Raw genomic sequence first — 27,362 nt, forward strand, 5'->3', positions numbered from 1 at the left:
GGGCCTAGGGGGATATAAGCAGAGACAGGGTCTAGTGTAATATAAAAAGAGACAGGGTCTAGTGTAATATAAACAGGCAATGCCGAGTGTACTACAAACAGAGACAGACATTAGTGTAACAGAAACAGAGACAGTGTCTGGTATATTAATAACTGAGAAAGGGCCCAATGTGATATAAACAGAGATATGGCCTAGGGAAATAGAAACAGAGACAGGGTCTAGTGTAATATAAACAGGGACAGGGTCTAGAGTAATATAAACCGAGGCAGGGTCTAGCGCAATATAAACAGAGACAGGTCCAGGGAAATATAAACAGAGAATGTGCCTAGTGTAATATAAACAGAGACAGGGTCGAGTGAAATAAAAACAGAGATAGGGCCTAGTATAATATAAACAGCGACATGGTCTAGTGTAATATAGGCAAATGCAGGGTCTAGTGTGATATAAACAAAGACAGGGTCTGGTGTAATATATACAGAGACAGCGTGTAGTGTAATATAAACAGAGACAGGCTCTAGTGTAATATAAATAGAGACAGGGTCCAGTGAAATATAAGCAGAGACGGGGTCTAGTGTAATATAAACCGGGACAAGATCTAGTTTAATATAATCAGAGAAAGGGTCTGATGTAATATGAACTCAGACAGGGTCTAATGTAATATAAATATAGACAGCATCTAGAGTAATATAAACAGAGACATTGCCTATTGTAATATAAACAGAGACAGGGTCTAGTTTAAAATAAAAGAGACAGTGTCTAGTGTAATATAAACAGAGACTGGATCTAGTGTAATATAAACATGGACAGGATCTAGTTTAATATAAAGAGAGACAACTCGCTTATACCGCCAAAAACTGGAGGGTTGCACCTCAACAGACTTGGATCAATGTCCTCATGGCTTGAGGGTGGGCGGTCATTGCTAGTGCTGTTGGGGAGGATTTAACGAGCTTGGCAGGTGGATAGGAACCTGGGAGTATTTTCAGAAGGGCAAGAAGCAACCCTGCAATTCAACAAATTAGTAAGCGAATTTGTAAGGCAGAGGAAAGAAAGACTATTAAATAGACAAGAAATGAGTTTGGCAGTGCTAAATGACATAGACGTCAAAGCAAGGAGTCAAGGGAATAAAGCAGATGAGCTGAGCGCACATACATGCACGTGGGAGTTTGATATTACAGATGTTACTGAGACATGGCTGAACGAAGGACAGGAATGGCAACTCAACATTCCTCGTTACTGGGATTTCTGATGGGATGGAAAGGTGGATAAAAAAGAGGCGGACGCAATATTGATGAAAGAATCAATTACAGCTGTGAGGCGGGATGATATGTTAGAAGGATCATCAAGTGAGTCCTTATATGTTGAACTGAAAAACAAAAAAAGAGGCAATCGCAGTGTTGGTAAGAAGGAGTTAGAAGAGCAAATATGTCGGAAAATTTCTGAAACTTGCAGAAATAGGACAGTTATAGAAGGGGATTTCAACTTCCCTAATAATAACTGGGATAAAAGTACTTTGACAGGTAGAGAGGGAGCAGAATTCTTAAATTGTATTCAGGAGGTAATTTTTACCTAGTACATAGCAAGCCCAACAAGAGAGGTGGCGGTTTTGGATCTAGTTTTAGGGAACAAATCTTGGCAGGTGGAAAGGTTATCAATGGGAGTGCATATTTCTGGTACTGATCATAACTCAGTTATATTTAGGGCAGTTTATAAAAAGGCTAAGGACAGACCAGGAATTAAATTTCTCAACTGGGGACAAGATAAGTTTACTAAGCTGAGAGGTGATTTAGCCAAGGTGGACTGGAGACAGAAACCTGATGGTAAATTATTATCAGAGCAGTGGGAGGCATTCAAGGAGGTGATAGTGAGGATTCTGCGCAAGTATGTTCTCTTAAAGTAAATGTGAGGGACTAACAAATCTAGAGCACCCTGGATGTCAAGGGGCCTACAGGATAGGATAAAGATTAAAAAAATGAAGATTATGACGGATATCGAGAACGCAATATTGCAGAAAGCCTAGTGGATATAAAAAGTGCAGAAGTGACGTTCAAAAGGAATTTAGAAAAGCAAACAGGGGGCATGAAAAAACATTGGCAAGTAAAATATGTTTTACAAATACGTTAAGAGAAAGGGGATAACAATGTAAGTGTTGGGTCTATTAGGGACAATAAATGTAACCTGTGTGTGGAAGGGGAAGATATGGGTATGGTTCTTAATGAGTACTTTGCGTATGTTTTCACAAATGAGACGGACGATGCAGACAGTGCAATCAGGGGGGAGGTATGTGAAATATTGGAAGAAATAAATAGAGTGAAAGAGGGAGTATTAACGGGTTTAGCCTCTTTGAAAGTGGCTAAATCTCGAGGCCCGAATTAAATGCATTGCAGACAGTTAAGAGAAGTAAAATCGGAAATAGCAGAGGCACTAACCATTGTTTTCCAATCCTATCTGGTTAGATTATGGTGCCGGAGGACTGGAGGAGTGCTAATGTGGTACCGTTGTTTAAAAAGGAAGAAAGGGATAGACCGAGTCATTTTAGGACAGTCAGCCTAACCTCGGTAGTAGGAAAATTGTATGTAAAATCCCGAGGTCCAGGAAAATCATCATTTAGAAGAACACGGTTTAATCAGGGACAGTTAGCGTCGATTTGTTAAGGGAAGGTCGTGTCTGTATAATTTGATAGAATTTTTGCGGAGGTAACAAGGAGGTTCGATGACGGTAGTGCATTTGATGTAGTTCATATGTATTTTAGCAAGGCTTTTAATAAGGTCCCATATGGCATACTGGTCGCGAAAGTAAAAGCCCATGGGATCGAAGGCAAAGTGGCAAGTTGGTTCCAATATTGGCTCAGAGGCCGGAAGCAAAGGGCATTGGTCGAAAGGTATTTTTGTGACTGGAAGACTGTTTCCAGTGGGTTTCTGCAGTGTCCAGTGCTGGGTCCTTTGGTGTTAGTGGTATACATCAATGATTTTGACTTGAATGTATGAAGTATGATTAAGAAGTTTGCAGATAATACAAAATTTAGCCGTGTGATTGATAATGAAGAGTAAACCTGTAGACTGCAGGAAGATATCAATGAACTGGAAAGGTGGGCAGAAGAATTGCAAATGGAATTCAATCTGGAAAAGTGTGAGATAATACTTATGGGGAGGGCTAACAAAGCAAGGGAAGACATTATAACTTGTAGGACACTGAGAAGTGCGGAAGATCAGAGGGACCTTGGAGTGCCTGTCCACAGATCCCTGAAGGTAGCAGGAAGGGTCGATAAGCTAGTTAATAAGGCAGACGGGATACATGCCTTTATTAGCCGATGCTTAAAATATAAGAGCAGGGAGGTTATGCTTCATCTCTATAACATATTAGTTAAGCCACAGCTAGAATACTGCGTGCAGTTCTGGTCACCGCATTACAAGAAGGATGTGATTGCACTAGAGCGGGTGCAGAGGATATATACAAGGATTTTGCCTGGGCTGGGGAATAATTAGCTATGAGAAAATAATGGAATGGATGGGGTTATTTTCATTGGAACAGAGGAGGCTGAGGGGAGACTTAATTGAGGTGTAAATATTATGAGAGGCCCAGATAGAGTGGACACGACGGACCTATTTCCCATAGCAGAAGGGTCAGTAACCAGGGGTGTATAGTTTTAAAGTAGTTGGTCGGAGGTTGTGAGGGGATTTGAGAATTTTGTGAACCCATAGGTTGGTGGGGTCTGGCACTCACTGCCTGAAAGGGTGGTAGAGACAGAGACCCTCAACACATTTAAAATTACTTAGATATGCACTTGAAGTGCCATAACCTACAGGGCTACGGGCCTAATGCTGGAAACTGGGGTCAGGTTGGACAGCTCTTTGTCGGCCGGCATGGATGATGGAACTAATGGCCTCCTTCTGTGCTGTAAATTTCTATGATTCTATCCTGAACCTGTGTCCAGCAATGCCCACTGGCGCAGAAGGCTCAAAATGCCCGCGGACACAATGTGATCCCCCCTTTCATCTACCTCAAATACTGTCTGAAAGCTGGAGACACTCTGTGTGTTTAACTGAAACATGGAGAGAGTCGGTGTGTATAACACAAGACGATCGTGAGAGTGTGTCTGTCTGATAGGCACCAGGCTCTGGGAATCATTCCCAGCTTTGCGCTCCCTGATGTGTACCGTGCTGTACCTGCACTGGGGCTGTTTGATTGGACAATGTAGAGGGAGATATACTCTGTATCTGACCAGTGCTGTAGCTGCACAGGGAGTATTTGATGGGGCAGTGTGGAGGGAACATTACTCTGTATCTGACCAGTGCTGTAACTTCCCTGGGAATGTTTAAAGGGACAGTATAGAGGCAACTTACAAAGATGGGAGGGAAAGTAGGGAGTGAGGAGGATACAAAAAACCTGCAAAGGGACATAGACAGGCTAAGTAAGTGGGCAGAGATTCGGCAGATGGATACAATGCTGGAAAGTGTGAGGTTATGCACTTTGGCAGCAAAAATCATAGAGCAAGTTATTATCTTAATGGCAAGAAACTGGAAAGTAACGCATTACAAAGGGATCTGGGGGTCCTGGTGCACGGAACTCAAAAATTTAGTATGCAGGTGCAGCAGATGATCAAGAAGGCCAATGGAATGTTGGTTTTTATTGCTAGCAGGATAGAATATAAAAACAGGGAGGTATTGCTGCAGTTATACAAGGTATTGGTGAGACCGCACCTGGAATACTGCATACAGTTTTGGTGTCCATACTTAAGAAAAGACATACTTGCTCTCGAGGTAGTACAAAGAAGGTTCACTCGGTTAATCCCGGGGATGAAGGGGTGGACATATGAGGAGAGGCTGAGTAGATTGGGAATCTACTCATTGGAGTTCCGAAGAATGAGAGGCGATCTTTTTGAAACATATAAGATTGTGAAGGGGCTTGATCGGGTGGATGAGGTGAGGATGTTCCCAATGATGGGTGAAACTAGAACTGGGGGGCATAATCTTAGAATAAGGGGCTGCTCTTTCAAAACTGAGATGAGGAGAAACTTCTTCACTCAGAGGGTAGTAGGTCTGTGGACTTTGCTGCCCCAGAAAGCTGTGGAAGCTACATCATTAAATAAATTTAAAACAGAAATAGCCACTTTCCTAGAAGTAAAGGGAATTAGGGGTTCCGGGGAGCGGGCAGGAAATTGGACATGAGCCTAGGTTCGGATCAATCATGGCCCTGTGGGTAGTGGAGTGGGCCCAGGGGCCGTGTAGCCTGGTCCTGCTCCTACTTCTTGTGTTCTAATTCTGTGTTAGATTTCAGGAGATGGTTTTATTCACAGGGATTAGTGGAGACCTCGGGAACAGGCTGCCAGCTAGGAGTCCTTCAAGAGTAAATTGGGCCTGTTCCTGGCTGGGGTGGAGATCGCCTTTTACAGAAGGTAAGTATTGCAGCAAGTATAGGTACAGAGTGATCTCCTGGACGAGTTTCGATCGCCTAGATGGGTCGGAGGTGAATTTCCCAGATTTATTCTCCCAAATTGGCCATTGGGTTTTTTACCTGGTTTTTTGCCTCTCCCGGGAGATCACATGGGATCTGGTGGGATGGAGAGTGGAAGTAGATTTGAGGTTAGGATCAGATCAGCCATGATCTTGTTGAATGGCGGAGCAGGCTCGAAAGGCCGATTGGCCTACTCCTGCTCCTATTTCTTATGTTCTTATGTTCTTAACTTTACTCGGTATCAAACACGTGCTGTACCTGCCCTTGGAGTGTGTCTTGGGACAGTATAGAGGGAGCTTTACGCTGTATCTAAGCCGTGCCGTACCTGCCCTGATACTATTTGATGGGAGAGTGTGGAAGGAGCTGTTCGCTCTATCTGACCAGAACTGTACCTTCCCTGGGAATGTTTGATGGGACATTATAGAGGGTGTTTTACTCTGTATTTAACCCGTGCTGCACCAACATGGGACTCTTTGATGGGTCAGTGTCAAGGGAGATTTACTCTGCATAACGCATGTTGTGAACCTGCACTGGGAGTGTTGGATGGGGAGTGAAGTGGGAGCGTTACTCTCTAACTAACCAGTGCTGTGCCTTGCCTGGCAGTGGTAGCTGGGAAGTTTAAAGGGAGATTTACTTTGCCATGTACTGCACTGTATCAGGCTGCGATAGAGCAGAGCCCTGCTCTTTAACAGAGCCTGACATGTGAATCGTACGGACCATAATATCAGAGGAGACTGGGCTCTCTGCAATCTGGGCTCTCTGCAATCATTCCACCTGTACTGCCTGACATAAAAAGGCCTGGGTAAAAGTGTCTTTTCTCTGATGGGACACTGGGTGGCGCAGCGGCTCCTTAACCAAAGGGACTTGGGTTCAATTATAACTCAGACAGGACGGGTGAAAAATACCTGTCAGGGAAATAAATAATGTGTGATAGGGAAACTGGAGCGGTGTGGAGGAGCCTCGGTGAAAGGAAATCAGCAAAGTCTAAGTTAGTCAATTTTTCATTCCAGATTTATTAACAATTTCACAGCATACAATTTACAGAGAATGGTTTAAAAAGGTAACACAAAGTGAATATAATAACTGAGCATCACATTGAGAACTGAATACATGTGGTCTGAGCTGCAAGTTATCTGTACATCTCTTACAGACACCAGAGAGAGAAAACAGGGGCTCCACATAAAGGGAAGGGAACAATTGTGAATTAGAATAGAAAAAAGTGACTTACTTACATGTGAAACATTCAAACAACTCTAAGATACATATACATTATAGCCCCGATTATCTCACACATTTCAAACAGAAAGACGGAATTCAAGGTTATATTTTTCTCAGCTATAGATTCGGATCTTTATAACTGAAGACATTTTACTTTGAGAATCAACAAGTGGAAATATTTTATTTTCAGAACACAGCGATGTTAATAAACAGATGAGGAAAATCCATGGCATCTGAAATTCAGCCCATCACTTGACCTTTAAAAGAGGGATAAAAGAATGAAGCAGGGCTTTAGTGGTCTAGGATAATTATCTCAGTATTTTTATCAATGAAACTTTCAGAGATTTGTCAAACCGCTTCAGTCATGTCGAAGTTTGAGTGGATTGAATCTTCTCACCTTCACCAGCGTGACAGCAGCGCTGTAGAAAATGCTCAGGAAGAACAGGAGGATGAATGTGGAAGCGGTTGTCCAAATATTGCCGCTCTCGTCCTCATAGTCTTCAATCCAGATGTGGTCTGAGGAATCTACGGGGATGTAGAGGAGGAAATAAATTCAGATCATTTTTAATCCAAGATATCATATAATTATAGTGTGTGGGTGTTTTGTGTGTTAATGCGGGTGTCTGTGTGTGTTTTGTGTAATGGTGTGAGTGTGTTGTGTGTGTTAATGCGGGTGCCTGTGTGTGTTTTGTGTAAGCGTGTGAGTGTATTGTGTGTTTTAATGCAGGAGCCTGTGTGTGTTTTGTGTAAGGGTGTGTGTGTGTTTTGTGTGTTAATGCGGGTGTCTGTGTGTGTTTTGTGTAAGGGTGTGTTTGAGTTGTGTGTTTTAATGTGGGTGCCTGTGTGTGTTTTGTGCAAGGGTGAGTGTGTTGTGTGTTTTAATGCGGGTCTCTGTGCGTGTTTTGTGTAAGGGTTTGTGTGTGTTGTGTGTGTTAATGCTGGTGCTGTGTGTTTGTTTAAGGGTGTGTGCGTGTTTTGTGTATTAATGCGAGTGTCTGTGTGTGTTTTGTGTAAGGGTGTGTGTTTGTTGTGTGTATTAATGCGGGTGTCTGGGTGTGTTGTGTGTAAGGGTGTGAGTGTGTTGTGTGTTTTAATGTGGGTGCCTGTGTGTGTTGTGTGTGTTAATGTGGGTGCCATTGTGTGTTTTGTGTAAGGGTGTATGTGTGATTTGTGTGTTAATGCGGGTGCCTGTGTGTGTTTGTGTAAGGGTGTGTGTATGTTGTGTGTGTTAATGCGGGCGTCTGTGTGTGTTTTGTGTAAGGGTGTGTGTGTGTTTTGTGTACTAATGCGAGTGGCTGTGTGTGTTTTGTGTAAGGGTGTGTGTGTGTTTTGTGTATTAATGCGGGTGTCTGTGTTTGTTTTGTGTAAGGGTGTGTGTGTGTTGTGTGTGTTAATGCAGGGGTCTGTGTGTGTTTTGCGTCTTGTTGATGTTTCTGTTAATGCGGGTCTCTGTGTGTGTTTTGTGTTAGTGTTTGTGTTGTGAGAGTGGTACTGCAGGGTTTTACATGTGTTTTGTGTAAGGGTGTGTGTGTTTGTGTGTGCTGTTGTGGGTGTCTTTGTCTGTTTGTGTAAGGGTGTGTGTGTGTTTTATCCGTTATTGTGGGTGTCTGTTTATGTTTTGTGTAAGGGTTTGTGTGTTGATTTGTGTGTTAATGCTGGTGTCTTCGTGTTTTGTGTAATTCTGTATGTGTGTTAATATGTGTTAATGCAGTTGTCTGAGTTTTGTGCGTAAGCGAGTGTGTGTGATGATGTGTGTTTAATGCGGGGTTATGTGTGTGTTTTGTGTAAGTGTGTGTGTGTGTTCTGTATCAAAATGCGGGTCTCTGTGTGTGTTTTGTATAAGGGTGTATGCTCGATGATGTGCGTGTTTTTGTAAGGGTGTGTGTGTATTTATGTGTGTGTTAATACGGGTGCCTGTTTGTGTTTTGTTTAAGTGTGTGTGTGTGTTGATGTGTGTGTCAATGCGGATCTCTATGTGTGTTATTTGCAAGGTTATGTTTGTGATGATGTTTTTGTTAATGCGGGTGTCTGTGTGTGTTTGTGTAATGTTGTGTGCATGTGTTGATATATGTTTTAACGTGGGGTTCTCTGTGTGTTTTGTGTAAATGCGTGTATTGTGCGTGTTAATGCGGGTATGTGTGTATTTTGTACGATTGTGTGCGTTGATAAGTGTGTTAATGTGGGTGTCTGTGTGTGCTATGTGTAAGGGTGTGTGTGTTTTGTGTGTTAATGAGGGTGTCTGTTTGTGTTGTGTGTAAGGGTGTGTATGTGAGTTGTGTGTGTTAATGCAGGTGTCTCTGTGTGTTTTGTGCAAGGGTGTGTGTGTGTTGTGTTTGTTTTTGCGAGTGTCTGTGTGAGTTTTGTGTAAGCATGTGTGGGTGTTGATGTGTGTTTTAAGGTGGGTGTCGGTGTTTGTTTTCTGTAAGTGTGTGCGAGTTGATGTGTTTGTTTATGCGGGGGACTGTGTGTGTTTTGTGTAATGGTGTATGTGTTGATGTGTGTTTATGCAGGTGTATGTGTGTGTTTTGTGTAAGGATTTGTGTGTGTGTGTTTTGACATGTGTTAATGCGGGTGTCTGTGTGCGTTTTGTGTAAGGATTTGTGTGTGTGTTGATGTGTGTGCTAATGCGGGGGTCTGTGTGTATTTTGTGTAACGGTGTGTGTGTGTTGTTGTGTGTTAATATGGGTGTCGGTGTGTGTTTTGTGTAAGGATGTGTGTTTGTTGATGTGTGCTAATGCTGGTGTCTGTTTCTGTATTGTGTAAGGGTTTGTGTGTGTTGATGTGTGTGTCAATGCGGTGTCTGTGTGAGTATTGTGTAAGGATGTGTGTTTGTTGATGTGTGTGTTAATGCGGGTGTCTGTCTGTGTTTTGTGTAAGGGTGTGTTTTTTATGTATGTGTTAATGCTGGTGTCTGTGTGTTTTGTGTAAGTGTGTGTGTGTTGTGTGTGTTAATGCTGGTGGCTGTGTGCGTTTTGTGTAAGGGTGTGTGTGTTGATATGTGTGTTAATGCGGGTGTCTGTGTGTGTTTCGTGTAAGTGTGTGTCTGTTGATGAGTGTGTCAATGCTGGTGTCTCTGGGTGTTTTGTGTAATGGTGTGTGTGTCTGTTGATGTGTGTTAATTCGGGTGTCTGTGTGTGTTTTGTGTAATGGTGTGTGTGTCTGTTGATGTGTGTTAATGCGGGTGTCTTTGTGTGTTTGTGAAAGGGTCTGTGTGTGTTGATATGTGTGTTAATGCGGGTGTCTGTGTGTGTTTCATGTAAGTGTGTGTGTCTGTTGATGAGTGTGTCAATGCTGGTGTCTCTGGGTGTTTTGTGTAATGGTTTGTGTGTCTGTTGATGTGTGTTAATGCAGGTGTCTATGTGTGTTTTGTGTAAGGATGTGTGTTTGTTGATGTGTGTGTTAATGCGGGTGTCTGTCTGTGTTTTGTGTAAGTGTGTGTGTGTGTTATGTGTGTTACTGTGGGTGTCTGTCTGTGTTTTGTGTAAGGGTGTGTGTGCCTGTTGATGTGTGTTAATGCAGTTGTCTGTGTATGTTTGTATTGATGTTTGTGTTAATGATGGTGTCTGTGAGTTTGTGAAAGGGTGTGTGTGTTGATGTGTGTTAATGCGGGTGTCTGTGTGTGTTTTGTGTAAGGGTTTGTTTGTGTGTTGATGTGTGTGTTAATGCGGGTGTCTGAGTGTTTTTGTGTAAGGGCTTGTTTGTCTGTTAATGCAGGTGCCTGTGTGTGTTTGTGTAAGTGTTTGTTTGTGTGTTGATGTATGTGTTAATGTGGGTGTCTGTGAGTTTTTGTGTAAGGGATTGTTTGTGTGTTGAGTTTGATAACACGGGTGTCTGTGTGTTCTTGGATAAGAATGTGTGTGTGTTGTGTGTGTGTTAATGCTGGTGTCTGTGTGTGTTTTGTGTAAGTGTGTGTGTGTGTGTTGATGTGCCGGTAATGCACGTGTCTGTGTGTGTTCTGTGTAAGGGTGTGTGTGTTGATGGATGTGTTAATGCAGATGTCTGTGTGTGTTTGTGTTGTGTGTGTGTGTTGATGTGAGTTTTTATGCGAGTGTCTGTTTGTGCTTCGTGTAAGGGTGTCTGTATGTGGAAGTGTGCGTTAATGCGGGTGTCTGTGTGTGCTTCGTGTAAGTGTATGTGCCTTGATGTGTGCATAAATGTGGGTGTCTGTGTGTGCTTTTTGTAAGTGTGTGTGTTGATGAATGTGTTAATGCGGGTGTCTGTTTGTGTTTTTTATAAGGGTGTGTGTGTGTTGATGTGTGTGTTAATGCGGGTGTCTATGTCTGTTTTATATAAGGGTCTGTGTGTGTTGATATTTATGTTAATGTGGGTTCCTGTGTGTGTTTTTTGTAAGGGTGTCTGTGTTGATGTTTGTGTTAATGCGGGTGTCTCTGTGTGTGATTTGTGCAAGGGTGTGTGTGTGTTGATGTGTGTGCTAATGCGGGTGTCTGTGTGTGTTTTATGTAAGTGTGTGTGTGTGTTGATGTTTGTGTTAATGCGGGTGTCTGTGTGTGTTTGGTGTAATGGTCTGTGTGTGTTGATATTTACATTACTGTGGGTGTCTGTGTGTGTTTTGTGTAAGTGTGTGTGTATTGATGTGTGTGCTAATGTGGGTGTCGGTGTGTGTTTTTTGTAAGTGTGTGTGTATTGATGTGTTTGTTAATTTGGGTGTCAGTGTGTGTTTTGTGTATGTGTGTGTGTCTTGATGTGTGTGTTAATTTGGGTGTCTGTTTGTGTTTTGTGCAAATGTGTATGTTGAAATTTGTGTTAATGCAGGAGTCTGTGTGTGCTTTGTTTTAATGAGTGTGTGTGTTGATGTGTGTGCTCATGCAGGTGTCTGTGTGTCTCTTCTGTAAGTGTGTCTGTGTCGATGTGTCTGCTTATATGAGTGAATGTGTGTGTTTGTTAATCCGGGTGTGTGTGTTTGTTTTCTGTAAGTGTGTGTTAATGTATATGTTTGTGCGGGTGTCTGTGTGTGTGTGTATTAATGTGAGTGTCTGTTTGTGTGTGTTAATATGGGTGTCCACGTGTGTTTTGTATAATTGTGTGTTAATGTGTATGTTTGTGCGTGTGTCTGTGTGTGTGTTATTGTGGGTGTCTGTTTGTGTGTGTTAATACGGGTGTCTGTGTGTGCTTTGTGTAAGTGTGTGTGTATTGATGTGTGTGTTAATATGAGTGTCTGTGTGTGTTTATGTGTAAGTGTGTGTGTATTGATGTGTGTTAGGGTGAGAGACTGTGTGTGTTGATGTGTAAGTGTGTGTGTATTGATGTGTGTGTTAGGGTGAGTGTCTGTGTGTGTTGATGTGTAAGTGTGTGTGTATTGATGTGTGTGTTAATATGAGTGTCTGCATGTGCTTTGTGTAAGTGTGTGTGCATTGATGTGTGTGTTAATAGGAGTGTCTGTGTGTGTTTATGTGTAAGTGTGTGTGTATTGATGTGTGTGTTAGGGTGAGTGTCTGTGTGTGTTGATGTGTTAGTGTGTGTGTATTGATGTGTGTGTTAGGGTGTGTGCTGTGTGTGTTGATGTGTAAGAGTGTGTGTATTGATCTGTGTGTTAATAGGAGTGTCTGATGATGTGTAAGTGTGTGTGTATTGATGTGTGTTTTAGGGTAAGTGCCTGTGTGTGCTTTGTGTAAGTATGTGTGTATTGATGTGTGTGTTAGGGTGAGTGTCTGTGTGTGCTTTGTGTAAGGGTGTGTGTATTGATGTGTGTGTTAATACAGGTGTCTGTGTGTGCTTTGTGTAAGTGTGAGTGTATTGATGTGTGTGTTAGGGTGAGTGTCTGTGTGTTGATGTGTAAGTGTGTGTGTATTGATGTGTGTGTTAGGGTGAGAGTCTGTGTTTTGATGTGCCAGTGTGTGTGTATTGATGTGTGTGTTAATATGAGTGTCTGTGTGTGTTTAAGTGTAAGTGTGCACAGAGAGGGTGGAATGCAACATTTCAACCGATGGTCCTCAGCAACATCAGGGACACAACCATGATAAATGAGAAGTGGAGTCAATCATCAGCATGTATCTGGTCTAACATAATAATATGTTACTTTACAAATAAAAGGGACAAATTTATCCCAAACCCTATATAAAAATAGCATGTTGAATATATTTTTTTACAATATGATTCTCATGCGGCATTTTGAACAGTTTTGAGCAGTGAGTTAGAAACTGCTTTTTAACTAACGATAACTGAGTACATACAATAGATATTGGGTCACCTCCCCTTTCTCTCTCTCGGGAGTGTGGGTTAAAGAGGGTTATCAATGGCCCTTTGCCCTCTCTCTGGTGGGGGACTGCGAGGTACAGTGGGTTACCAAATGCCCTTTCCCCTCTCTCTGGTGTGTGCGTGGAAGTACAGTGGGTTAAATATTGCCCTTTCCCCTCTCTCTGGTGTGTGTGTGGAAGTGCAGTGGGTTAAATATTGCCCTTTCCCCTCTCTGGTGTGTGTGTGGAAGTACAGTGGGTTAAATATTGCCCTTTCCCCTCTCTCTGGTGTGTGCGTGGAAGTACAGTGGGTTAAATATTGCCCTTTCCCCTCTCTCTGGTGTGTGTGTGGAAGTACAGTGGGTTAAATATTGCCCTTTCCCCTCTCTCTGGTGTGTGCGTGGAAGTACAGTGGGTTAAATATTGCCCTTTCCCCTCTCTCTGGTGTGTGCGTGGAAGTACAGTGGGTTAAATATTGCCCTTTCCCCTCTCTCTGGTGTGTGCGTGGAAGTACAGTGGGTTAAATATTGCCCTTTCCCCTCTCTCTGGTGTGTGTGTGGAAGTACAGTGGGTTAAATATTGCCCTTTCCCCTCTCTCTGGTGTGTGCGTGGAAGTACAATGGGTTAAATATTGCCCTTTACCCTCTCTCTGGTGTGTGTGTGGAAGTACAGTGGGTTACCAAATGCCCTTTCCCCTCTCTCTGGTGTGTGCGTGGAAATACACTGTGTTAAATATTGCCCTTTCCCCTCTCTCTGGTGTGTGTGTGGAAGTACAGTGGGTTAAATATTGCCCTTTCCCCTCTCTCTGGTGTGTGTGTGGAAGTACAGTGGGTTAAATATTGCCCTTTCCCCTCTCTCTGGTGTGTGCGTGGAAGTACAGTGGGTTAAATATTGCCCTTTACCCTCTCTCTGGTGTGTGTGTGGAAGTACAGTGGGTTAAATATTGCCCTTTACCCTCTCTCTGGTGTGTGTGTGGAAGTACAGTGGGTTACCAAATGCCCTTTCCCCTCTCTCTGGTGTGTGCGTGGAAGTACAGTGGGTTAAATATTGCCCTCTCCCCTCTCTCTGGTGTGTGTGTGGAAGTGCAGTGGGTTAAATATTGCCCTTTCCCCTCTCTGGTGTGTGTGTGGAAGTACAGTGGGTTAAATATTGCCCTTTCCCCTCTCTCTGGTGTGTGCGTGGAAGTACAGTGGGTTAAATATTGCCCTTTCCCCTCTCTCTGGTGTGTGTGTGGAAGTACAGTGGGTTAAATATTGCCCTTTCCCCTCTCTCTGGTGTGTGCGTGGAAGTACAGTGGGTTAAATATTGCCCTTTCCCCTCTCTCTGGTGTGTGCGTGGAAGTACAGTGGGTTAAATATTGCCCTTTCCCCTCTCTCTGGTGTGTGCGTGGAAGTACAGTGGGTTAAATATTGCCCTTTCCCCTCTCTCTGGTGTGTGTGTGGAAGTACAGTGGGTTAAATATTGCCCTTTCCCCTCTCTCTGGTGTGTGCGTGGAAGTACAATGGGTTAAATATTGCCCTTTACCCTCTCTCTGGTGTGTGTGTGGAAGTACAGTGGGTTACCAAATGCCCTTTCCCCTCTCTCTGGTGTGTGCGTGGAAATACACTGTGTTAAATATTGCCCTTTCCCCTCTCTCTGGTGTGTGTGTGGAAGTACAGTGGGTTAAATATTGCCCTTTCCCCTCTCTCTGGTGTGTGTGTGGAAGTACAGTGGGTTAAATATTGCCCTTTCCCCTCTCTCTGGTGTGTGCGTGGAAGTACAGTGGGTTAAATATTGCCCTTTACCCTCTCTCTGGTGTGTGTGTGGAAGTACAGTGGGTTAAATATTGCCCTTTACCCTCTCTCTGGTGTGTGTGTGGAAGTACAGTGGGTTACCAAATGCCCTTTCCCCTCTCTCTGGTGTGTGCGTGGAAGTACAGTGGGTTAAATATTGCCCTTTCCCCTCTCCCTGGTGTGTGTGTGGAAGTACAGTGGGTTAAATATTGCCCTTTACCCTCTCTCCGGTGAGTGAGTGGAGAACAATTAGGTTAACAATTGTCCTTTCCCATTTCTCTGGTGGGGGAATGAATGTACAGCGGGTTAACAAATGCCATTTCCCCTCTCTCTGGTGGGGGAATGTGTGGTACAGTGAGTTAATATTTGCTCTTTGCCCTCTGTCTGGTGGGGCAGTCAATGGGTTAACAAGAGCTCTTTCCCCTCTCTCAGGTGTGGGAGTTGTGGTACAGTGGGTTAAAAATTGCCCTTTGCTGTATCTTTGGTGGGGGGTGTGGAGATACACTGGGTTAACTATTGACCTTTCCCAACTCTCTGGTGGGGTGTTGTGTTACAGTGGGTTAGCAATTGCCCTTTCCTCTCTCTTGGGTAGGCGAGTGGTAGTACAGTGGGTTAACAATTGCCCTTTCCTCTCTCTCTGGTGGTGTGTTTGGTACAGTGGGTTAAAAATTGCCCTTTCCTCTCTCTCTGGTAGGGGAGTGGTGGTAAATTGGGTTAACAATTGCCCTTTCCTCTCTCTCTGGTGTGGTGTTGTGGTACAGAGGGTTAACAATTGCACTTTCCTCTCTCTCTGGTAAGGGAGTGGTGGTAAATTGGGTTAACAATTGCCCTTTCCCATCTCTCTGGTGTGGTGTTGTGGTACAATGGGTTAATAATTGCCTTTACCTCGCTCTCTGATAGGGGAGTTGTGGTACAATGGGTTAACAATTGTTCTTTCCACTCTCTCTCTGGTGTGGTGTTGTGGTACATTGGGTTAACAATTGTACTTTCCTCTCTCTCTGGAGAGGGAGTCGGGGAACAGTGGGTTAACAATCTCCCTTTCCTCTCTCTCTGGTAGGGGTGTGTGAGTACAGTGGGTTAACATTTACACTTTCCCTTCTCTCTGGTAGGGGTGTGGGAGTACAGAGGGTTAACAATTGCCCTTTCCTCGCTCTCTGGTTGTGTGGTTGTGATACAGTGGGTTAACAATTGTCCTTTCCACTCTCTCTCTTGTGGTGGGGTGGGGTGTACAGTGAGATAACAATTGCTCTTTCCTCTCTCTGGTGGGGGAGTGGGTGTACAGTGGGTTAACAATGCTCTTTCCTCTCTCTCTGGTAGGGGTGTGGTCGTACAGTGGGTTAACATTTGCCCTTTCACATATCTCTGGTTGGGGTGTGGGATTACTGTGGGTTAACAATTGCCCTTTCCTCTCTCTCTGGTAGGGGTGTGGTAGTACAGTGTGTTAACATTTGCCCTTTCACTTATCTCTGAAGGGGTGTGGGTGTACTGTGGGTTAACAATTGCCCTTTCCTCTCTCTGGTAGGGGAGTTGTGGTACATTGGGTTAACAATTGACCTTTCCACTCTCTCTCTTGTGGTGGGGGAGTGGGTGTACAATGTGTTCACAATTGCACTTTCCTTTCTCTCTGGTGGGGGAGTGGGGGTACAGTGGGTTTACAATTGCACGTTCCTCTCGCTCTTGTAGAGGAGTGGGTGTACTGTGGGTTAACAATTGCACTTTCCTCTCTCTCTTGTAGAGGAGTGGGTGTACAGTGGGTTAACAATTGCCCTTTCCTCTCTCTCTGGCAGGGTGTTGTTGTACATTGGGTTAACAATTGTCCTTTCCCCTCTCTCTGGTAGGGCAGTTGTGGTACAGTGGGTTAACAATTGCCCTTTCCTCTCTCTCTGGTAGGGCAGTTGTGGTACAGTGGGTTAACAATTGCCCTTTCCCCTCTCTCTCTGGCAGGGAGTTGTGGTACAGTGGGTTAACAATTGCTCTTTCTCCTCTCTGTGGTAGGGGAGTTGTGGTACAGTGGGTTAACAATTGCCCTTTCCTCTCTCTCTGGTGGGGAAGTTGGGGTACAGTGGGTTAACAATTGCCCTTTCCCCTCTCTGTGGTAGGGCAGTTGTGGTACAGTAGAATAACACATGCCCTGTCCTGTCTCTCTGTTAGGGAGTTGTGGTACAGTGGGTTAACAATTGCCCTTTCCTCTCTCTCTGGTGGGGAAGTTGGGGTACATTGGGTTAACAATTGTCCTTTCCCCTCTCTCTGGTAGGGCAGTTGTGGTACAGTGGGTTAACAATTGCCCTTTCCCCTCTCTCTGGTAGGGCAGTTGTGGTACATTGGGTTAACAATTGTCCTTTCCCCTCTCTCTGGTAGGGCAGTTGTGGTACATTGGGTTAACAATTGTCCTTTCCCCTCTCTCTGGTAGGGCAGTTGTGGTACAGTGGGTTAACAATTGCTCTTTCCCCTCTCTCTCTGGCAGGGAGTTGTGGTACACTGGGTTAACAATTGCTCTTTCTCCTCTCTGTGGTAGGGGAGTTGTGGTACAGTGGGTTAACAATTGCCCTTTCCTCTCTCTCTGGTGGGGTAGTTGGGGTACAGTGGGTTAACAATTGCCCTTTCCCCTCTCTGTGGTAGGGCAGTTGTGGTACAGTAGAATAACACATGCCCTGTCCTGTCTCTCTGTTAGGGAGTTGTGGTACATTGGGTTAACATTTGCCCTTCCCTCTCTCTCTGGCAGGGGTGTTGTTGTACAGTGGGTTAACAATTGCCCTTTCCCCTCTCTCTGGAAGGGGAGTTGTGGTACAGTGGGTTAACAATTGCCCTTTCCCCTCTCTCTGGAAGGGGAGTTGTGGTACAGTGGGTTAACAATTGCACTTTCCCCTCTCTCTGGTAGGAGTGTTGTGGTACAGTGGGTTAACAATTGCCCTTTCCCCTCTCTCTGGAAGGGGAGTTGTGGTACAGTGGGTTAACAATTGCCCTTTCCCCTCTCTCTGGTAGTGGAGTTGTGGTACAGTGGGTTAACAATTGCACTTTCCTGTCTTTCTGGTAAGGGTTTTGTGGTACACTGGGTTAACAATTACCTTTTCCCCTCTCTGTTAGGGGAGTTGTGGTACAGTGGGTTAACAATTGCACTTTCCCCTCTCTCTGGTAAGGGTGTTGTGGTACAGTGGGTTAACAATTGCCCTTTCCTCTCTCTCTGGTAAGGGTGTTGTGGTACAGTGGGTTAACAATTGCACTTTCCCCTCTCTCTGGTAGGAGTGTTGTGGTACAGTGGGTTAACAATTGCACTTTCCCCTCTCTCTGGTAAGGGTGTTGTGGTACAGTGGGTTAACAATTGCACTTTCCCCTCTCTCTGGTAGGAGTGTTGTGGTACAGTGGGTTAACAATTGCACTTTCCCCTCTCTCTGGTAGGGGTGTTGTGGTACAGTGGGTTAACAATTGCCCTTTCCTCTCTCTCTGGTAGGAGTGTTGTGGTACAGTGGGTTAACAATTGCACTTTCCCCTCTCTCTGGTAAGGGTGTTGTGGTACAGTGGGTTAACAATTGCCCTTTCCCCTCTCTCTGGTAGGGGTGTTGTGGTACAGTGGGTTAACAATTGCACTTTCCCCTCTCTCTGGTAGGGGAGTTGTGGTACAGTGGGTTAACAATTGCCCTTTCCTCTCTCTCTGGTAGGGGTGTTGTGGTACAGTGGGTTAACAATTGCCCTTTCCTCTCTCTCTGTTAGGGGAGTTGTGGTACATTGGGTTAACACTTGCCCTTTCCCCTCTCTCTCTGGCAGGGAGTTGTGGTACAGTGGGTTAACAATTGCCCTTTCCCCTCTCTCTAGAAGGGGAGTTGTGGTACAGTGGGTTAAGAATTGCACTTTCCCCTCTCTCTAGAAGTGGAGTTGTGGCACAGTGGGTTAAGAATTGCACTTTCCCCTCTCTCTGGTAGTGGAGTTGTGGCACAGTGGGTTAACAAATGCCCTTTCCTCTCTCTCTGGTAGGGGTGTTGTGGTACATTGGGTTAACAACAGGCAGGCAAATGGTCATCGACCTGAAACGTTAGCTATTTCTCTCTGCACAGATGCCGCCTGAATGCTGAGAATTTCCAGCATTTCCTGTTTTTATCTAAGATTTCCACCATCTGCAGTATTCTGCTATTGAACGAGAAATGCGGACACCGAGATCTTAATCTGCTGCTTTTGTTTGTCGGAAATGGGAATTTTAAGCTTCCCCCAGCGGGAGGAAAGTTGCTGAAGTTACGTTGAGTAAAGTTTTATGAGAAAGCTTCATTTTATCTCTAACTCACGGTGAATCTGAGCAGGGAGCGCTGACTATACAAGCCATGGACCCAAGACCCAAAAACTCCCAACTTCAGATACAAAGCCCGCCCCTTGACAACAATGGGAAGCACAACTTACTAAGTGGCTGTGTTTTTAACTCACGGTTGGAAGACAACGCATTTATTGATATTTATTTAAGAACGGAAATGCAATCGAGAGTTTCTCATTGACAAGAATTGACGGTGTCCATCAGTATAAGGGAAATGTTCAGAAAACTTGGTTTACCACTGGATTTATTGACCGTTCTGGTGATGATCTTCAAGGGGATCGCTTCATGTCCCACCACACAGGAGTAGGAAGCGCCGTTGGCCCACTCCTCCGCTGCAATGGATAACAGGCTGTAGATGAAGAAGGAACTGCTGCCGTTCTCCGCCAACACCTCGGTGTTCTTGTAGTTGCTGGAATTGAGCGGCTTGTCATTGACGGTCCACTTGATGAAGATCTCTCGGGGGGAGAAACCTCTCGCTAAGCAGGTGAGGGTGACGGACCTCTGTGTGGAGATTTCTTCTGACGAGGGCAGGAGGACAGACACGGATGGTTGACGCAGATCTTGAGCTGCAGGACAATTAGAATAAAGGAGAATAAGCTGGAGAATTCCAGAGACAATGAAAGCGGTGGTTAGATGTGAGGGAAATGTGATTCACGCTGAATTTTAAAGTACATATTTTCCCCTCTGGATCCTGTCCGGTTTTCAACCCGCAGTTGAGGGATATGCAATCCTTCTCTCTGAGAGCTTGAATAGTTGAATTCACAGCACAGAAACTGGCCATTCGGCCCAACAAATCTGGGCAGGTGTTTATGCTCCACAGGAGACACCTCCCACCTTACTTCATCTAACCACAATAGCATATCGTTCTATTACCTTTTCCCTCATGGGCTTATCTACTTTCCCCTTAGGTGAATTATTTCGGGTCCCAGAATGTTTAGTTAGTGGAATTACCAATCTGAATTATCAGAGTGGTCCATTAAAGCTCTTACTATAATGAATTGGCCCGTATACATACACAGGAAATAGCCACAGTGTCTCACTTATTGCTACACTCTCACTGCTCACCTGTTTCCTTGTGGATGGAATCGCTTATAGCAGTCGGCATATCCTGATGGCTCACCACGCAGGAGAACTCATCCCCACTCAGCCAGGCTTGTGTCGAGATGTTTATGTTGCTGATGACGCTGTTGGGTTCCTCTCCGGGTTGAATGGCAATTTCTGATTTCAAAGTCTCCTTTCCTCGGGTCCAGGACACGGTGAATCCATAAGGAGCATTAGACACGACGCAGGTTAAGATCACCATCGTCTCCAGTAAGACCTGTTCTAGTGATGGCTGTCGAAGCATAATCAGTGGATCGCTGTTTGTGATAGGATCTGTGAAATGGAAATGAAAGTCAAGCAAAGCTTCATCTTCAGAATCTGGACACCAGCATTCAGCCATTACTGGCTCAAGGAGATTCAATCACCATTGTGAATTCACCCTGTCGCTGTTGCTTAAACACCATCGTTATTGGATAGACAAAGAAATGGCACCGAATCCGGCTAACTCTTTAACATTTCCTGAGTATTTGCACCCAGAGCTTCCTGTAATGTGCTGTGAAGCAAATACGTGGCGTAAAAAAAAGAATAAATTCAAGCGCAACTGTGTTACGCACTAACTAGAGCTCTTGCCGAAATCCATTGCTCCTTTATGCCCGTCTATAGATCCTGGTGCCCAAACACATCTCTGATCATTATAATGCATCTGCCCCAAGGTGTCAGGAGCTCGAAAATTACACTGCTTCAAAACGGCTCTCAAATAAAATCCAGGATTTTAGGTGGAACAGGAAAAAAGTGAATTTCCTGTTTTCTTGTTATGATTTTTGGGGCGATGAATATGTGCAGGAACCTGTTGCAGCCCCCATCAGAGGAGAGGTGATACGTCGGGAGAATGGAGCTCCAAGGCCTCTTTTGTGGTGGGGAATGATTTGAAATGCCGTGGTGTGTTAGTTTGCTAATTTGTGTCATTAGTGAGCATTTCTCATGTCTGGTGTGACAGTCAGAATGAAGTATGACCGCAGGGCAGCAATAGGAACACAGGAATAGGAGGTGGGCATTCATCCCATCCAGCTTGTTCAGTTATTCAATGAGATCATGGCGGATTTGCACCTGAACACCATCTACCAGCTTTCTTTCTGTAACCCTTGATAACCTTGCCTAACAAAAATCTATCAATCTCTGTTTTGCTATTTTCAGTTGCCGCCCATCCTCAACATCATTTGGGGGAGAGATTGTGAGATACAGTGGTATAACAAATGCCCTTTCCTCTCTCACTGGTGGATGACTGGAGAACCAGTGGCTTCACAATTGCCCTCTCCCCACTCGAAGGTGGGTAGTGGCAGTTACAGTGGTATAACAGTTGCCCTTTCCTCATTCTCTGGTGGGTGAGTGGAGATTCAGTGGGTTAAGAATTGCCCTTCCCCCTCTCTCTGTTGGGGGAGTGGGAGTTACAATGGTATAACAATTGCCCTTTATTCTCTCTCTGGTGGGTGAGTGGAGATACAGTGGGTATAACAATTGCACTTTCCCCTCTCTCTGTTGGGGGAGTGGGAGGTAGAGTGGTAATCCAATTGCCCTTCATTCTCTCGCTGGTGGGTGAGTGGAGATACACTGGCTTAAAAATTGCCCTTTCCCCTCTTTCTGGTGGGGTAGTGGGTGTACAGTGGGTTAACAATAGCCTGTTCCCCCCTCTCTGGTGGGAGAGTGGGTTTCATGGGTTAACAGTCGCCATTTCCCCTCTTTCTGCTGGGCGATTGAAGATACGGTGGGCTTACAATTGTCCTTTCCCTATCAATGGTGTGGGAGTGGAGTACAGTGAGTTAACAACTGCCCTTGCCCTATCATTGGAGGGTGTGTGGGGCACAGTGGGTTAAACACTGCCCTTTCATTTTCTGTGGTGATGGAGTGGCGGTAGAGTTGGTTAACAACTGCCCTTTCCCCTCTATCTTGTGAGACAGTGGGGGTACTGTTGGTTAATAATTGCACTTTCCCCTCTCTCTGCTGGGAGAGTGGGGGTACAGTGGGTTAATAATTGCACTTTACCATCTCTCTAGTGGGACAGTGAGGCTAGTGTGGGTTAACAATTGCCCTTTCCCCTCTCTGTGCTGGGAGAGTGGGGGTACAGTTGGTTAATAATTGCCCTTTACCCTCTCTCTGGTGGGACAGTGAGGCTACTGTGGGTTAACAATTGGCATTCCCTCTCTCTCTGGTGGGGGTGCATTTCGTGCTCGTTTGTGGCCCTCACATCAGTTCGCAGTTGCTGCGATTATTGAAATGTAAATGTCCCCAATTCTGAAGGGATGGACAACAATGGTAACTGGGATAAAAACAGAAATGGCTGCAAAAACTCAGCAAGTCAGGCGGAATCTGTGCAGATAGGAACAGAGTCAAACTTTCAGGTCGATGACCCTTCATCAAAACGGGCTGCCGAAAGGTAATCGACCTGAAACCTTGGCGAAAATGGAAACAAAATTAATTGAAAGGCGTGTTTTTAACTCAGGAATGGAAGAAAAGACCTTTATTGATGTTTATTTAAGAACTTAAATGCAAGCGAGTGTTTCTCATTGATAAGAATTAACGGAGTCCATCAGTACAAGGGAAATGTTCATTAGCATTCTTTACCGCTGGATTTATTGACCGTTCTGGTGATGATCTTCAAGGGGATCGCTTCATGTCCCACCACACAGGAGTAGGAAGCGCCGCTGGCCCACTCCTCCGCTGCAATGGATAACAGGCTGTAGATGAAGAAGGAACTGCTGCCGTTCTCCGCCAACACCTCGGTGTTCTTGTAGTTGCTGGAATTGAGCGGCTTGTCATTAACGGTCCACTTGACGAAGACCTCTCGTGGGGAGAAACCTCTCGCTAAGCAGGTGAGGGTGACGGACCTCTGAGCAGAGACATCTTCTGCCGAGGGCAGGAGGACAGACACGGACGGTTGCCGCGGATCTTGAGCTGCAGGACAATTAGAATAAAGAACAATAAGCTGGAGAATTCCAGAGACAATGGAAGCAGTGGTTAGATGTGAGAGAAATGCGCTTCACGCTGATTTTTAAAGGATTTATATTCTCCTCTGGACCCTGTTCGGTTTCCAAGCCTGAGCTGGCTGATATGCAATCCTTCTCTATGAGCCTGAAGAGTTGGGTTTACCGCACAGAATCAGGCTCTTCGGCCCAACAGCTCTGAGCCGGTGATTATGCTCCACAAGAGACACCTCCCACCTCATTTATCTAAACCCTAATGGCATATCCTTCGATTCTGTTTTCCCTCATGAACTTATCTATCTTCCCCTTAAGTGCATTACCTCGGTTCCCAGGGTATTTAGTTAGTGGAATTATCAATCTGAATGATCAGAGTAGTCCATTAGAACTCATAATAGAACGAATTGGTCCTTACTCAAACCTAGGAAACAGCCACAGTGTCTCACTTATTGCTACACTCTCACTGCTCACCTGTTTCTTTGTGGATGGAATCTCTGATAGGAGTTGGCATATCCTGATGGCTCACCACGCAGTAGAACTCATCCCCACTCAGCCAGGCTTGTGTCGAGATGTTTATTTTGCTGATCACGCTGTTGGGATCCTCTCCGGGTTGAACGGCAATCTCTGATTTCAAAGATTCCTTTCCTCGGGTCCAGGTCACGGTGACTCCATAAGGACCATTAGACAGGACGCAGGTTAAGGTGACCGTCGCCTCCAGTAAGACCTGTTCTAGTGATGGTTGGTGAAGAGTAATCACTAGATCGCTGCATGAGGAACAATCTGTGAAACAGAAATGAAAGTCAAGCAATGTTTCATCTTCAGAATCAGGACACCAGTATTCACCCATTTCTGACTCAAGCAGAATAAATCTCCCTGTTGATTAAGCACCAGCGTTATTGGAATGACAATAAATTGTCAACGATTCTGGGGGGACTCTTTAATATTTCCTGTGTATTTGCCCCCAGAACTCCTGTAATGGGCTGTGAAGCAATTACCCGGCGTTAAACAATGAATAAATTCGGGTGCAATTTATTTACGCACTGAAAACAGCTCTTCCCATAATCCCTTGCTCCTTTATGCCCGTCCATACATCCTGGTGCCCGAACACATCTCCGCTCATTATAATGTCTCTGTCCCCAGGTTCAAGAGCTCTTCACGAAAATTACACTGTTTCAAAAAGGCTGTCAAATAAAATCCATGATTTTCGGTGCAACAAGAAAAAACTGAATCTTCTGGTTTCTTGTTCCGATATTTGGGGCGATGAAAATGTGTAGGAATACTCAGAGTAGAAGTGAATTATCGGGAGCTGGAATTCCAAAGGGGTGTTTTTGGTGGGGAATAATTTGTAAAGCCGGTGTGAGGCAGTTTGTTTATTTCTGTCATAGTGAGCTTTTCTCATGCCTGGTGAGAGAGACTCAGAATGAAATATGACCTCATGGCAGCAATAGAAACACAGCAACAGGAGGAGGCCATTCAGCCCATCCAGCCTGGCCCACCATTCAATGAGATCATGGCTGATCTGCACCTCAACACCATCTACCTGCAATGTTTCTGTAACCCTTGCCCAACATAAATCTATCAATCTCAGTATTGATATTATCAATTGACGCCCACCTTGAACAGCTTTGAGGGAGAGAGTGTTCCGGATTTCCACAGCCCTTTGCACGAAGAAGTGGTTTCTGACCTCACCCCTGAACGGCCTAGCTCAAATTTTAAGATTATCCCCCGTTGTTCTGGACTTCCCCAGCAGAGGAAATACTTTATCTCTATATGACCACCAATTCCAAAAATTATCTTAATTCGTTCACCCTTTAATCTTCTATACTCAAAGCAATACACGCCTAGTCAGTGCAATATGTCCTCAAAATGTAATACTTCTTGCCCCGTAACATTCTGGTAAATCTGCAACGCACCCCCTCCAAGGTCAGTATATCCTGCCTGATGTGTGGAGCCCAGAACTGAACACAGTTCTCTAAATAGGGTAAATGACCTTTCTAGCAGTGGGTTCCTGGAAAATTATCAGTAAAGGCCTCCAGACACCTACTGCCGCTCGGAATATGATCAGCCAGCTCAGGATAAACCGGAGCCCAAGGACACCTCACTCACTGTCTGATATCAGAGTCGAGGGAAACCTATAGCGAGGTTATTAAATCCAGAACTGTGAGGAATCCTAATTGATGAAGATGGTTGGTTCAAGTCCCACTCCAGAGACTTGAACACAGAATGGAAAATGACACTCCCAATGCAGTACTGATTGAGCGCTGCACTGTATTTTGGATGAGGTGTTCAAGCGAGGATCAATCTGCCCTCTCAATTGGACGTAAGACATCCCATGGCACCATTTCAAAGATGAGCAGGGGAGTTCTCCCGGTGCCATGGCAAATAATTACCCCTCAACAAATATCACCAAAAAAAAATCTGGTCTTATCACATTGCTGTTTGTGGGAGCTTGTTGTGCACAAAATGTCTTCCTCATTTTGTACATTACAACAGTGGCCACATTTCAAGCGTAATTCATTGGTTGTCAATCGATTTGCGGTAGCCGGAGGTCCCGGAAGGCGCTGTATAAAGCCAATTCTTTATTATCTTTTACATCCGAAGGAAACACAAACTGCATGATTGTATATTATAATTAGAGCTAACACAGGGTAAATCTGAAAATAAGGACACCTCACTCACTGTCTGACATTACAGCTGAGGGAATTCTTCTTTGCTGGTGAAGGGATGGAATTCCTAAACCTTGAGGAATCCCACTTACATCGGAAGGAAACACCAAAGTGTTTGCTTGTAAATTAGAAACTGTGCTGTGCTATGGACTAATTCCAATAAAATTCTGACTCAGAGCGGCACTGGAAATGGGTTGGAACTCCCCGACTGTGCCTCTTACCCCGAGAGTTGGCAATGTTTCGGCTTTGGGTAACCCCTTCATGAGTGACCTGGCAGGTGTAGACCGAGCCGCTGAACCATTCGCCGGCGGGGACTGTCAGCAGACTGGTGGTCGAGAAGGTCCCGTTCACTTCACAGACGAGAGAGGTGACGAAGCCCGAATGCATGAGTTGTCCATTCTTCAGCCAATTCACGGTCAGTGACTCTGGATGGAAGTCCATGATTGAACACACGACCTTTGCATATCTGCTGCTGGTGATTTGGTCACTGGAACTCGCCGTGAGGATAACAGTTGGATGGACCACATGTCCTGGGGAATACATGTTTTGGACATTCATTGCAAAATAAATGATTAAGAAATGCATAGTGTCCTTATCATTAAACAAGTCCTTTACTATCTGGCACACATTAGCAAGGCATTTCCAAGGACCAGAATTCTGCACGATATTCGAAGTGTGATATGGAGACCAGGACTGTGCACAGTATTCTATGTGTGATATGGACACCAGGACTCTGCACGGTATTCCATGTGTGATATGGAGACCAGGACTCTGCACAGTATTCTAATTGTGATATGGAGACCAGGACTCTGCACAGTATTCTAAGTGTGATATGGAGACCAGGAATGTGCACAGTATTCTAAGTGTGATACGGTGACCAGAAGTCTGCACAGTATTGCAAGTGTGAGAAGGTAGCCGGACTGTACACGGTATTCGAAGTGTGATATGGAGTCTAGGATTGTGCTCCGTACTCTAAGTGTGAAGTGGAGACCAGAACTGTTCACAATACGCTAAGTGTGGACTAACCAAGTTTCTATTCAAGTTGAACATAACTTCCCTGCTTTTCACAGTTTGCCCCTGCATCCCACTACACTAACCTGGCATTGTAACGTTCCAGACGGAATCTCTTCGTCGAACCACGCAGTAGATTGTGCTGCTCCCCATTTCTGACTCGGTGATGGTTAACTGACTGCTCAGTGTGTAGGTTCCCCTCTTGTTGAGCACTGACGGGTAAGTCATCAATCCAGTGGTGATCGGCTGTTTATCTTTTGTCCAGGAAACGCTGGTGATTTCGGGGTTGTAGTCCAACGCCAAACAGCCGAAAATGATGGAGCCGTCTGTGTTGGGTGGTTCACATGAGAGTAGGGCGTAGAGGGTGGGAGGAGATGGTGTCGCTGGGAAAGAATGGCCAATTAGGCAAATTAGAATCTGTAATCCGTGCTCATAACACAACCAAACAACGCGAAATTTGACTCCAGGATAAACTCTTTCCATCATTTGACGATCAAAAACTACAGCGGCATTAGCGCTTTTGTCAGTTCCATCATACGCGCCTGTCGACCCCCTGGTCGGGAACATACCTCTCTGTCCCAGAGTTCCATCATATTCCAAATATAAGAACATTTTCACCTCACCTCAATAAGGTATCTTTCATTGGATCTTACAATAGAAGGACAGCGAGGTTTTCCTGCTATCTCGGCCAGCATTTATTTATCAATCAACACCACTTCTGGTCAGTTACTTCATTG

The 27,362-nt window shown here is 44.8% G+C and overlaps 1 protein-coding gene and 1 gene segment (V, D, J or C); both read right to left on the bottom strand.

Moving 5' to 3' along the window:
- LOC147091630 (uncharacterized) overlaps positions 1–27,362 on the bottom strand; it is a 262,438-nt gene that overhangs the window by 215,609 nt on the left and 19,467 nt on the right. The gene's annotated exons all lie outside the window — the stretch shown is intronic.
- LOC147091635 (Ig heavy chain C region, secreted form-like) lies at positions 6,552–27,126 on the bottom strand. The segment is given in 8 exon segments: positions 6,552–6,926; positions 7,067–7,194; positions 19,169–19,498; positions 19,998–20,306; positions 22,593–22,922; positions 23,420–23,728; positions 25,836–26,144; positions 26,712–27,126. Coding segments are annotated over 8 exon segments (2,124 nt in total).

This window comes from Somniosus microcephalus, unplaced genomic scaffold, assembly GCF_052327205.1.
Source record: "Somniosus microcephalus isolate GS21.2 unplaced genomic scaffold, FLI_Smic_1.0 unresolved_chr3, whole genome shotgun sequence".
Taxonomy (NCBI): Eukaryota; Metazoa; Chordata; class Chondrichthyes; order Squaliformes; family Somniosidae; genus Somniosus; species Somniosus microcephalus.